This window comes from Thunnus maccoyii, chromosome 5 (assembly GCF_910596095.1).
Source record: "Thunnus maccoyii chromosome 5, fThuMac1.1, whole genome shotgun sequence".
Taxonomy (NCBI): Eukaryota; Metazoa; Chordata; class Actinopteri; order Scombriformes; family Scombridae; genus Thunnus; species Thunnus maccoyii.
In genome coordinates, this window is record NC_056537.1 from 32,560,565 (window position 1) to 32,573,769 (window position 13,205).

The following is a 13,205-nucleotide window of genomic DNA, read 5'->3' on the forward strand; positions in this document are numbered from 1 at the left end:
GAATATGAACATGTAAGATATGTATCAATATGTTTGTCTCTTGTCTTTTTGATCATTGGATTTAAAAGGAATGCCCAGTTATACCAACGATCCAGGTAAATTGCCCAGCAGAGTAGCCTGCACAAGTAAAACCTTCAAAATCTGGCAACCCAACAATGTTATAAATGCTTATCGTATTGGTGTTGATACATTTTCTCTTGATGGACTAATCGATTAATTGACTAATCGTTTCGGCACTTATAGCCACAAATCAAGACCTACATTGAAGGTGCATATGATGTTATTCTGTAAAATCAAAAGGGTGATTTTATGGGGGTGTGGAAAAAACACATAAATAAAAGAAAAGAAAAGAAAGTGACCTTTAATCTCACAGCCTTTTCTTTATTATATACTATACAGTATAATTCAGCAGTGACTGGGATGAGTCTGACCAAACCCCTCATGTTTATTCCTCGCCTTCTTTCTGCAGAACTGCAGGTGGACACTGGTGTGTGAGGATCCAGATTGTTGGATTAGCCGCCTCCCTCTGACCTCTGATCCCTCTGCTGCCAACTGTACCATCTACAGCCAAGGTGAAATTTTCAGTGTGACAAGCATCAGGTCTGCATGTCCTGTCTTTGGTGTCTGATGTATATTCTGGTCGACAATGTAAGTGATGGAGGCTAAAATCCACAGTGTGTCCACACAGTCATTGTGTGAAAAAATACATTTAAAAGTTGATGTGAAGCTTATATGAGGCTTCAGCAGTCTGAGTTAGTCATATCAAGTGGATATCTGACACATTTACTGTCTTTTTAGCATCAAATTCCCTCTTTGTGTTTCCTCAGACAGAGTTTCCCTGTTGAGCGGCGGTGGAAGTATAGTAACAAAAAGAGGAACTTTGGCACTAAAAAGACTGTAATGTTGAAAGATATCTACTTGATTTGATGTCTGAAGCTTCATATTAGCTTCAGATAAACTTTTAAATACAGTTTTGCACAGAAGGAGGACTGTGGATTTTGTCCCCCATCACTTACATTGTAAGTGTATCATGAAGAGATCTTTTAATGGTCAGTATGAACAGGAGGAATGATTACAGCAAGAAAAAACAGTTTCAATGTTTATCTGGGCTCCTGACTGTTGTTTTAAGACAGACTTGTGAGCCTGTCCTTTAAGTCATCTATAGATATTTTTCACAGCACTGTAATTAATCATATAAATATCAGGTGTATCAGTCGCAGGGCTCCTACTTGTCCACTGGAATGCCTTACTGAAACACCTCAATTTAACAGAGCCATTGTTAATGTTATTAGTTCCACCTGTGCTTGTCCTGCTATGACAAGCCAGTCACAGTTGTGTCTGTGTGTTTTCAGGTGAGGAGCTGTTCTGTAAGGTGACCAGGGAGCTTGTGGCTGGTGAAGAGCTCCTGGCCTCCCTGTTGCCTCCTCCCGCCAACTCTTCTTCCCCCCTGGACCAGCTGTCCCCTCCACTCAGCCTTGTCACCCAGAAACAACCTGTGGTGAAGGAGGAGCCGCTGTACCCAGCGGCGCTGCGCTCAGACATCCAGCTTCTCCCACAGCAAGCGGGCATGGCCGCAATCTTGGCCACTGCCGTTGTAAATAGTGAGTGTTGTTTTAAAGGCATGAAAATAAGATTTTAATTTGTTGGCATTGTTATATATACAGTATTTTCAAGTAGAATAGAATTGCTTCAAGTTATTGATTAGAATTGGATGGACTGGAATTTCTAATAATAATGGCACAAAGTGGTATCAAAAGGTACTGTAAACTAAACCAACATAGTTTTTTACATGGTATTATTGCATATATTTCATGTACGAAAATATGAGATAGATGGTTTATAAAGTATTACATGCAATACAGAACCCCCTTTTAATCTGTCATGCTTGCTCTTGTCAGCCTTTACAGCTTTTATTATCTTTGTTATTCTGAGTACTTCAATATAAACCCATTTGCCTTAAAGTTGTAACATTCTCTTTGGCCAAGAGATGGCGTTGCAGGTCTTTAACAGTCAGTATCACTGCTCAGCTTCCGGCTGCTACCTCTTAAAGTTTCCTGTTGGCCTTGTGCTGTGCTGACGTCTGTGGCTGATGCTTAGCACACACACTCACAAACACATTTTGTTGAGACTATTGATAATCAGCCTAGATGATTACACATTCCTAGATTTGGCAACACTGCGGCAAATAATTGGAAAGTCTCAAAAATAACTGATGATACTAATGATAAGACATGCGATAAGGATAAGGATGACTTCTCGTTCCCATAACCTTTGTGTTCTGTTGCCTTGGATACTCATAGCAATGGAGTGTGTGTGTGCTTGCTCAGTCTCTTATAGCTGTAGATTGACTTCTGACAAATGGTTTCTGTGGTTTACACGCATATTTTACACACACTTTCATATTCTTTATTTGTTTAAAGACTATTAGTTTATAATTGGACCCAAATTTAGCACCCAATTTAGTACTTGAACTCCACACCTCGACAAACTGGTCTCTTATTGATCAGTGGTGCTTTTCATCAAGTTGTTCAACCAATACTGATTGGCTGTGTTTGTGTTTAGTCAACTGACTCTAAATGTATGTTCTGTTGGCTATCAGAGGACATTTTCCCATGCAAGGACTGTGGGATCTGGTATCGCAGTGAGAGAAACCTGCAGGCTCACCTCATGTACTACTGCGCCAGCCGGCAGAAGCAGCCAGCCGCAGCCTCATCCCCGCCACAGGACAAACCCAAGGAGTCCTATCCCAATGAACGTATCTGCCCCTTTCCACAGTGCAACAAGAGCTGCCCCAGTGCAAGCTCATTGGAGATCCACATGCGCACACACAGCGGTGAGAGCAAGATTTTTATGTAGACTACATTGAGGCTTAACATTCAGATACATGACCAGTGTGCCTTCATTGACCAGTTCATTAGGAGCTGTGATGGATGAGCCCACAGTTTTGTCCCTTTGACTTATTTTCCTTCTCTATCCTTCCACAGGTGAGCGTCCATTTGTGTGTCTCATCTGTCTGTCAGCCTTCACCACTAAAGCAAACTGTGAGCGCCACCTTAAGGTCCACACTGACACACTGAATGGGGTGTGTCATGGCTGTGGATTTGTCTCTACCACAAGAGACATCCTCTACAGTCATCTGGTCACCAGCCACATGGTTTGCCAGCCTGGATCTCGTAGTGAGGTCTACTCTCCAGGGCCAGGCCTTCCTAAGCTGCCTCCGTCCACTGGTAAGTCACACTATCATCATGACAACTGATGGTCAATATCAGAGTGAGTTTTTATCACTTGGATGTGATTGTACAGACAATGTTGTAATGTGTAAGGGTTCAGAAAAGTTTATCAAGTTTTTCACATTTTTACAACTTCAATCAGGACCAGACACATTGTTCTAAATCTTTCAGGTCCATATAAATGTAAGCTAATAGGACAGTTCATTAATTCTGACTCTCTTCATCAGGTCTCAGTCCAGGAGACTCTGGTGTGGTGCTGAAGTGTCAAGTCTGCGGCCACAACTCTGACTCCCCTGCCCAGCTTCAGCAGCATGTACGAACTCACCTAGAGGTCAGGGTCCCAGCCGAAAGGAGCCCCACCCCTCGCCAAAGTACCCCATCATCAGTTGACCACCTCCAGCTCCAGCCATCTCCCCCAGAGAGGGAGCCCCTAGCATGTGTACCCAAGCCAGACTCATCCAGCCCAGGCGCAAATGGCGGCTCAGCCACTCCACGAGGCTGCAGTCCTCCTGATGCACCAACCACTAACCTAAAGATCAAAGAGGAGCCTCATTCAGACTCTGAGACAGAAGAGCAACAGATGGAAATTAAGGAGGATAGAGAGGAGGAGGAGGAGGAGGTTGATGGAGAGGAGGGGGATCAAGAAACAAGGAGGAAGACACAGGAAGAGCCAATTGCTACCTCCTCCTGCCAGACATCAAATTCTCCTAAGAGTCCGACAGCCACAACTGTTAAGGCCGAACCAACAAGTCCTACCCCTGGTTCTAGCCCAGCTCATATGGGAGGTGCAGGGCCAGTTCTCCCAGGAGGAGCAATGTTCTTGCCCCAGTACATGTTTAACCCTGAGGCAGCCATATTGCCCCAGGCCTCAGAGATCCTGGCCAAAATGTCAGAAATGGTCCACAGCCGTCTGAAACAGGGCCAGACAGTTCCCCAGAACAGCCCAGCCGCCTTCTTCCCTTCTGGACCGACTGCACCTACAGCCACAGCCACTCCGCCTCACAAAGGAGCCACCTGCTTTGAGTGTGATATCACCTTCAACAACATCAACAACTTCTATGCACATAAGAGGCTGTACTGCTCCAGTAGGCACCAAGCAGATGGTGCAACCTCAGCTTCAGGCCCAGGATCAACAAGGGATGCAGGCCCAGCCACTGTGCCATCCAGCATGGTACATGGCTCATCAGCATCTCCTCAGGGTGGAGCAGCAAGCAGAGCAGCCTCGGCCTCTCCTACTGACTCCGACCCTGCTGCAGGGAGTGGAACAACAGAATCCAGGAGAGTGGTCGAAGTTAAGACAGAAACTCCTGTGGGGAGAGAGGGAATATCATCCTCTTCTGAAGGAGAAGGTGGAGGTGGTAGTGTTGGAGGTGGAGGTGGAGGAGGAAGAGCAAGTGAAGGCAGCCAGAGCCCTGCCAGTGGTTCTGCAGAGGACCTGGAAGATGATCCCAATAGAACCTTCTGTGAGGCCTGCAACATCCGCTTCAGTCGTCATGAAAACTACACTGTTCACAAGCGCTTCTACTGTGCATCACGCCATGACCCATCCAACCACCGAGCCGTACACATGGCCAAGGCAACTACCACAGCAGCCTTCCTTCCCCAGCCCATCCGCACACGCAAGAGGAAGAAGATGTACGAGATTCACATGGCCAGAACTGAAGCATTAGCTAACGCTGCTGCTGCTGCTGCTGCCGCTGCTGCTGCCACTGCTGCTGCCTCTGCCCCATCTCCCTCTGTACTTGGCTTGGCAGTGAAGCAAGAGGTTTCTCCCAGTGGAGCAGGCAGCTCCAGCCCTGAAGGAGATGGCCCAATTGACCTGAGCAAGAGGCCCCGTCTGAGAGAGGTTCCACACCCCAGTAACAGCAATATTCTCCCTGCCCTGCCGCTTACTGACTACCACAAGTGCACCGCCTGCAGTATCAGCTTCAACAGCATTGAGAACTACTTGGCTCACAAAACCTACTATTGCCCTGCCACCACCCTCCAGCCCCACACCTTGGAGCAGCTGCACAGGCTCAAGAGATCAGCCTCTACCTCGCCCAAAAGCAGGTCTCAACAGGAGCGCCAGGATCTTCTGCATCCTATGGAGGCTAAAGCCCTCCCCGCTGAGTGGGTTGCCCAGGCTCAAGGCTCATCATCCAGTCCCTCTGCCTTATCTGCCTCCGATGCCACATCTTCTCCCCATACAACCACCACACTTGCAGCCACCCCAGGAGCTGGAGCCAAAGGCGCAGGTTCCCCTCAGATGGTCTGCCCATACTGTCCTAACAGGCCCATCACCTCTGACCTGATGGAGCACTTCAAGACCACCCACGGCCTGGTTGTAACCATTCAGCCACCCCAGGAGGCCCTACCCCAACCAGGCAGTGTGATCAGCCGCAGCCCCAGCCTTAGCCCCAGGGATGGAGCTACAGCAACCACCTCCACCACCCCAACAGGCCAGCCCAGGCTGGTCTCTCGGGTTCACAGAGACAGCGTCAACGGGCAGGCAAGGAGTAGTACAACTTCTCCCTCCTCCCCAGTGGTAAATGGCAGCCCTTCAGGTGGGGCTGGATCACCTTCAGCCAGCTCACCTCTGCCCATGTCCCCTTCAAGGGCTCCCTCTCTGACTTTGTCACCTGTGCCTGAGGTTCTGAGGGAGACAGTTGGTTTGTCCCTCCTTCAAGATAAGGCCACACCAACCATGGCCTCCCATCCCATCCCAGCATCCCAGCCTGCCCCCATTCCTGGCGCTAAAACCCCAGTGATCTCCCCTGTCCAGAACGGTAACTCCCGCTACTGTCGGCTGTGCAACATCAAGTTCAGCAGCCTCTCCACGTTCATAGCTCATAAGAAATACTACTGCTCTTCCCACAGTGCTGAACATGTCAAGTGAGCTGAGTCATTCTCTTCTCCCTCTTCCTCTTTCCCTTCCCCTTTCTTCTTGAGTGGAGGCTTTTCTTCATTCAGTTCCAAGAAGCTCAGATGTCCCTTTTCCTCTGCCAGTCCTCCCACATGGGTGCCAAAGTGGCGCTCAGCTGGCATGATCATGAATGACTGTTACTCATCTGGCAGGGCCTGAGGCCAAACTGCTTCAGAGCAGAATTTGCAGGTGATGTTACTAACATACAGTAACTGATATTCTTCCTCCTATGGGTCAAAGTTTGTAGTACACTAAGAGCTGAGACGGATGCTACCTGGCTCTCTGCCTGTCTACCTGCACACACTGGTGTGCCCTCGTCCCCTAGATCACTCTGTCTTCATACCCTGCCCCACATTTAACATCTACCACTCCCAGGCCTCACAATATGTTGCATTATGGGACGTTAAAAAGATCTGTCAACAACCTTTTTTCTGTCTCTCTGTTGAACTGAGTTGTTTATAATGGCAGTAATTAGATTTGGACTGTTGGAGGCATTTCTGACTGATGATGATACAGCAATGATAATGCTGATTATGATGAATCTCCAGTCTTTTCTATAGCTATTGATGTTTCAGACCTAAACAGAGGAATCATTTCTCTTGTGTGGAAAAGACTTGATCATTGTTAATGTTTTTATTATCTGTGCATAGTGTATGATGTCTAAAAAAAGAATTCTATATGCTTTTGGTTTCAACACTGGCTCTTTTTTGCTTAATAGAAAAGCTAAAGCATTTTTAGCTGAAAAACAAATATGTGGTATCACAATGTTACTAATTACTGAAGGATAATATTTCAAAATGGACAGTTTTTTTCTTTCATACACACAAATTTTTATTTTCTCTTTAAAATGCAAGGGAGAAAAAATGTGAAATATTTATCTTTTAGTCCTCACTGATTTCATGTCAACAGAAAACTACCTACCTAGTGTCTGAGAGTATTTGTATTTTTTATTTGTATATTTTTCATACTGTTGGAAGGAACTGTTTGGATCTGGGTATGTTGAAGTGTATTTTCTAAGTGTAGATATGTAATATCTTCTCACAGTAATCACTGGGATCACACTGAACTTTGTTATCACGTAAGCATTTTGTGTTGTTTATGTAGTCTTTATTTGATGGTGAGGTCTGGCAACCAGCGCTGTGTTTAGTTTTATTCCCTCTTGTACCTTGCAGATTAGCAGCACAATTATATCAGAACAGCTTCCTCACTTACAGCTTTTCACATCAGAAAGTTGAAGAGTGCGTTCTGATGCTGTTGCTTTTATACTTTGGTGAGAATGATGTAGCCTCCCAGACTTTAGGGTATACAAAATCTAAATTTTCAATCAAAAATCTATCTTTAGTTACCAGCTTCATACCATGCAAAATGTGACCTTTAAGGACACACAGCTTTACATTCTTTGTTCGAAAGTGTCATTTCAGATGTATACTAAGGGATAGACAAAACACATCAATGCTTAGGTGGTCTTAAACGATGTAGTTTTTCTTTTTAATGATTGTGTTTCTGTCCGGCAATGAAGGCATAGCAGGGAATAGTCCCATCTTAGTATAACACCTCACACAGTAGGGTAAGCATATATGTAATAACCACTTATTGTGGCCCATGGTGTGTGTGTGTGTGAGAGAGAGTCTGTTTTCTACTTCTTTCACTTTATTGCTCTTTCACTCATGCAAACATACTCACACGCACAGTTTACACCACATGTTCCCATGCTGCTGTTGCAGTTGCAATACAGTGTTAGCTAGAACTGTGAAATACTCTTTGTTTTTCCCAATATTGATGCATACTTAGCAATGTAAGGCTCATCTTAAGTTTTTTGAGGCACAAACTTCACTGTTTATTGAAGCTGCCAATAGCCAATCTTGCATCCTGTTGAATTCATTAAAAAAACATCCTTTTCCTCTCCCAAATTCTAGAAAATAAACATTTCCCTCAGGATTTTACTCTTGTCTATGTGCAAGAGCGTCTAAAACAGCATTTGGACCATTATAAGACTAAAACTCTAGACTAATGATATAGTATTGAGTGTGATAGCAGTGGTGAAAGTTTCAATGTATGTTCTTAAAGCCAATTCTCCCATACTGAAAGGATTTTTCTGGTGATGTCAGTCCAACTGTAAATCAACCAACACAGGACAGATCTGGACCCGTTTATTATCAGTAATAGCATTAAAGGACCCACACATACCCCAAATGGAAGTCAAGTATTCACAACTCTTTGGTGTTGGATAGGTATTGGCTTTTTGCCCACCGCTGCTGGAAATAGGGGTTGATGGGAACAGTAAGACTGAACCACAACAGTAAAGTTGCAGGCTGCAAAACCAAAATAATGAGCTGAAAGATGCTAAAATGCACTGTAGAACTGAGGGGAACTACACAGTCAGTGGTCATTCTTTATGGGTTTGTCACTATGAGTGACTTCTTTCACATTAGACAGTAATTTCATCCATAGTTAACATAAAAATATTGATTAATGCAGCTTTAAAGAATACAGATTTTTAGCTTGATCCATTAAAATACTCAGTGAGGTCATGTGGTTACTTTCAGGTACATTTCTGCAACTTAGTATTAGAAATCCTAGGATTATGCAGAGTAGCATTGTTATCCTTTATATCGTCATCGCTATCAAACATTAAAACATGGCAAATTATGTCAAATGTAATTTCTCAGTTACACACATTTTTCAGAAGAGCAAAAATTGTCACCTGCTGTCCAGTTTTGACATCACCTGTCTCCATAACTCCCTAAACCTGCTTAGGTGTGAACTCATGAAACGATTAATGTTGGTCCAATGCGTCTGACCCCAAAACTGGAAACAAAATGTAAAAATGGAGGATTTTTACCATAATTTAAAAATCCTGGTTGATTTTCTCCTCTGCTGTGGTTTGGAGCAGCACTTTATCGGACACATCTTACTACTAAGTGTTTACAATTGTGCTGGTCTGTCTCTCTTGGGTCCTAAAAGGAGAGAGAAGAAGCAGGAGAAAGACACAGTCATGTCAACTAGTCGCAAATTGAGGAACTGAGTGCTGGAAAATTATCCTTTGAACATACCCATTTTTATTGCACTGTGTTGTATAAAAATGTGCTGAATGTTTTAGTTTTAGGGACTTTTTTGTAATGTATTTATGTTATACAGCACTTTTCCCCGTCCAAAATGCATCATTCTCGTTCTAACATGAAGGACTTTCTGAAAGATTTTGATCCTCGCATTTTTTTTTTCTTTTAGTTGTAAACATGTTTTGTTAATGATTCTGACTCTGATGTCCATGATGGAGAAAATCACAATGAATGTCAAAACTTTTATTTCTTTATTTTCCATTCCAGTTCAGGTCCACTACACTCTTGTCCAAACTATGCATGGGAAATAAAAAAGTTCTGAGAGACACTGATGAAAAGTGTGACTGTTTCTTTCTTGTCTTTTTCACCTGAATGCCTACGTGCAGCTCTGATGAGTCATGAGTCTGAGAGGGAGTCCTTGACTTTTGAATGTGCTTGATTCACCGTTGCTTATGCGTAGTCACTCACAAATCACTTCCTCTCATCAGAAAGTTTCTAGTGCGCTGTTTCTGTGTGATGCTGGCAAGTAAAGAAAGCCTGAGTGAATTATCAGCTTTCCTTTTAAAATGTGCATAAGTGATACTACATGTAAGAAGAAAAGCTGTGCTCATTCACACCTACAAGGCTGCTCCAGGCAATGGCAAAGTGCACCAATAAAAACACATAGCTTGCACACATATGATGCATATTTCCATATTTTACTTTCTCACCCTATGTTTAACCTTTGAATTATGGCATGCGAATTAACTATTCACTGTTGTATTCTGTGTTCTGGGACAAGAGAACACTCAACACATTCATTTATGGACATGTTAATTACTAGGGGTATAATTACCTTAAACAAACAAGACCATTCCTAAGAAGATTAAAAGCCTCCAAATTCCATTTTACATAACTGAATATCTCCTGGATGGCTTACCAGCAAAAAGGGACTCACTGGCTTAATTGGCAAGACTACAAAGTTATTTATGTTTCGAAAAACTTCAAATAAATTACTTATTTATTATACTAGTATAATAAACGCCCATAGTTGACTGCTGACTTAGATTGTCCTTCTCATTAAAAAATAATATAACTAATAAAAGGATTGTTAATGTTTTGAGACAGTGTATGTTAATCAATATCATAAACATTAATGTAGTCATGTTGGGTTTAGCTAAACTGCTTCTTTGACCCAGTAATTTGAACCATATGTAAAAACCCACTCAAATGTGTCAGTGATGTGAAATGAAATCTCAATAACTGATTGGCTGGAGTACACTCCGTGGAAATCAAATGTTTGGCTAACTATGAGGATGTTGAACACACGTCAAATTTGCCCTGAGGGTGGTGCTAAAGGAAAGGCCATGGGTTTTCAAAGCATTCATCATCAGGAAGTGAATGTGGTCAGAAAACCTCCGAACCTTTAGAATTGCATATTTTGTGTGTATTAGTGGACATTTTGGCCTACATGAATCGTCAGTTGTCGAATTTCACATCTGTCTGAACTGCTTTGGTACAAATTATGTTTGGATTGGCCTGTTTGGATTAGGCTGGTGTTAAAAGTTGACAATCGAGCTCTGATGTGGATAAGACAACCAGACTGAGACCACCTGAAAAGGCTACATCTCTAATGAGTTTCAAACAGTCTCTGGTATGGCTCCTCCAAGGTGTGAAAGCAAAGCAGACCAGAAGATTTTATGATAAATATGTGATTTTACAATGAATGGACAATTGTGATATACTAAATCAGTTGACTCTAATCAAATCAGAGGTGAAGAGCTTTTGGAGTCTGATTTAATTTACAAAACCCACATCAGCAGCCAATAAAAAAACATTGTTTCATTTGAAAAACATTACCAAAGTTCAACCCTTCTTGACCTGTACTGATGCTGAAATAAACAATTCACACCTTCATTTCCAGCAGGCCTGCTGGAAATAGCCTTCAAAACTCTTTTCACAGGCTTCAGTCATACTGCAGGAGGGAGCACATTAATCTGGCTGCAGCCAGGCTGCACTGGCTTCTTCTGCTATTTATATAAAGCAAAAAAAAAAACTAGAGGCTACTTTATATTGCGGATTCTTTATCATTTTATGTGTCATTGCATATACAGTATACTGTATATGCAATGACACTTATCCTTGTCTTCAACTTTTTGTTACAACTAATTGCTTTGAATGTTGCTGAATGTTTGATTCAACGCTGAGCTGAGTGGTGCCTCTGGAGTTTCCTGAGGTGAAACACCTACAGTGTCTGGATCAAAAACAGTTCTAGCCCTGAGGCAATTCACAGCAAAACTGAAGAAGTCTAACAAATGAGACTGGACACAGAAAGTTTGCAGTTTGAATTCACAACCTCTTGACTTTGTATTTAAGTTCTTTTAGAAATTTATGATGTAGTACAAAGTCAAGAGGTTGTGATAAGTAGCACAACAAGCTAGTGAAGCACAAGCGGGAGGTTTGAAGTGAAACCAACGCGGAAGTGACTTAAACCTGCATTCTCTCTAATGGCCAGCAGGGGGCGACTCAACTGGCTCCAAAAAGAAGTCTGATTGTGTGGAAGTCCATGAGAAAATGACCCTACTCAATGAGTTTATGCTCTCATTTGATAGTTTCAACTCATCTTTAATGCAGCATGATGTTCATTTGTAAATTATGGTCCCATTTAGAGTAAAATAGACAATAAAACAGGGTATGCGTCAGGGCGTGGCTATGTTGTGATTCACAAGTCGCTACTCTGGTGACAATGTTTGTTAGGCTACAAAACCATTGCATAACCCCAGATTCACAGGGTATAGGCGTAGCCGTAGTGGGCGCTATTTCAGCATGTGTTCAGTTCATGAAAGTTAATTGGAACATTTTTGTTGCCTAAAAAGTCTTGTTCAGCGTTTGGTTGTACTGAAAGACCCTCTAAGGAGTTGGATGTTCAGTTTTTCCAGTGAGTACATTTTGTTTTAATGGTTTTAAGCCTGTTTTTCATGCAAAAATTTGCATTAGCATTATCACAGTTTACCATAAACTGTAAATGCACGGTACTAACCATGCTAGCAGCTAGCGTTAGGGTTAGCTCCACCCTCTTGTCCAAATATGGTCACTTCTGGCTCTAAAAATCCAAGATGGCAATGGTCAAAATGCAAACTTGAGGCTTCAAAACTAATGCAATCTCTACATTCAACACCAGAAATTCCAATTGCTGAAGACAGAACTACTAATAAAAATAAGTAAATGAATAAATTTGAAAAGAAAATTAATAAATAAAATAAAAAAGAGGAGAGAGAGAGAGAGAGAGAGAAATATATCTATACATAAATAAAAAACAAGTAAACAACGATAATCTTTGTGATTATGTTTCTAATAACAATAACAATAATAACAATAACTACAACAGGTTATAGTAATAATGAAAGTAACAGAAAGGAAAGGCCTTAGTAAAGAACACATAATTTCATAATAATTTAATCATAATAGTCATAATAATAATAATAATATCACAGTAAGTGATAAGTCATAATAATCATAACTTTAAACAATAGCTGCTAAGTTTTGGATTGTTAAAATGAAATAAAATAAAATAATAATTAAATAAAAATAAATAAATAATATATGTACACATTTACTGTATACACACACACACATATATAAACACATACGTATACACACACACATACACACACTAGCGTGTGTCTGTACTTTTGACTGGTACTGTACATACATACATACACACATACACATACATGCATATGTGTATGGATAGGTGGTAACAGCTAGGTCATGTATAGGATTAGGTTTACTCGTGTAGAGTGTAGATTTACACGGCAGTGATAGTTGTATGTAGTGGAGGCTCATCCTGTAAGGATAAGGGTGATATTAATCATTTGTCAGATTTAATTCCATCTGGAAGGGCCTCCTTATTACAAGTGGTGGAAAGTAACCAAGTACATTTATTCAAGTGTTATGCTTAATTACAATTCAGTCAGCCAACTCATGTGGACTAGATAATTATGTACAGTAAATGTAGAATATGTATGCATT

At 41.9% G+C, this 13,205-nt stretch overlaps 1 protein-coding gene across 1 annotated transcript in view; it reads left to right on the top strand.

Moving 5' to 3' along the window:
- Positions 1-6,829, top strand: part of zfpm1 (zinc finger protein, FOG family member 1) — a 106,784-nt gene extending 99,955 nt beyond the window's left edge. The window contains exons 5-9 of the mRNA XM_042410998.1: positions 470-572; positions 1,353-1,601; positions 2,600-2,833; positions 2,985-3,227; positions 3,458-6,829. Coding sequence (XP_042266932.1) covers positions 470-572; positions 1,353-1,601; positions 2,600-2,833; positions 2,985-3,227; positions 3,458-6,108 — 3,480 coding nt within the window. The 3' untranslated portion in view covers positions 6,109-6,829. The remainder of the gene's footprint in view (positions 1-469; positions 573-1,352; positions 1,602-2,599; positions 2,834-2,984; positions 3,228-3,457) is intronic.
- The last annotated feature ends 6,376 nt before the right edge of the window (positions 6,830-13,205 follow it).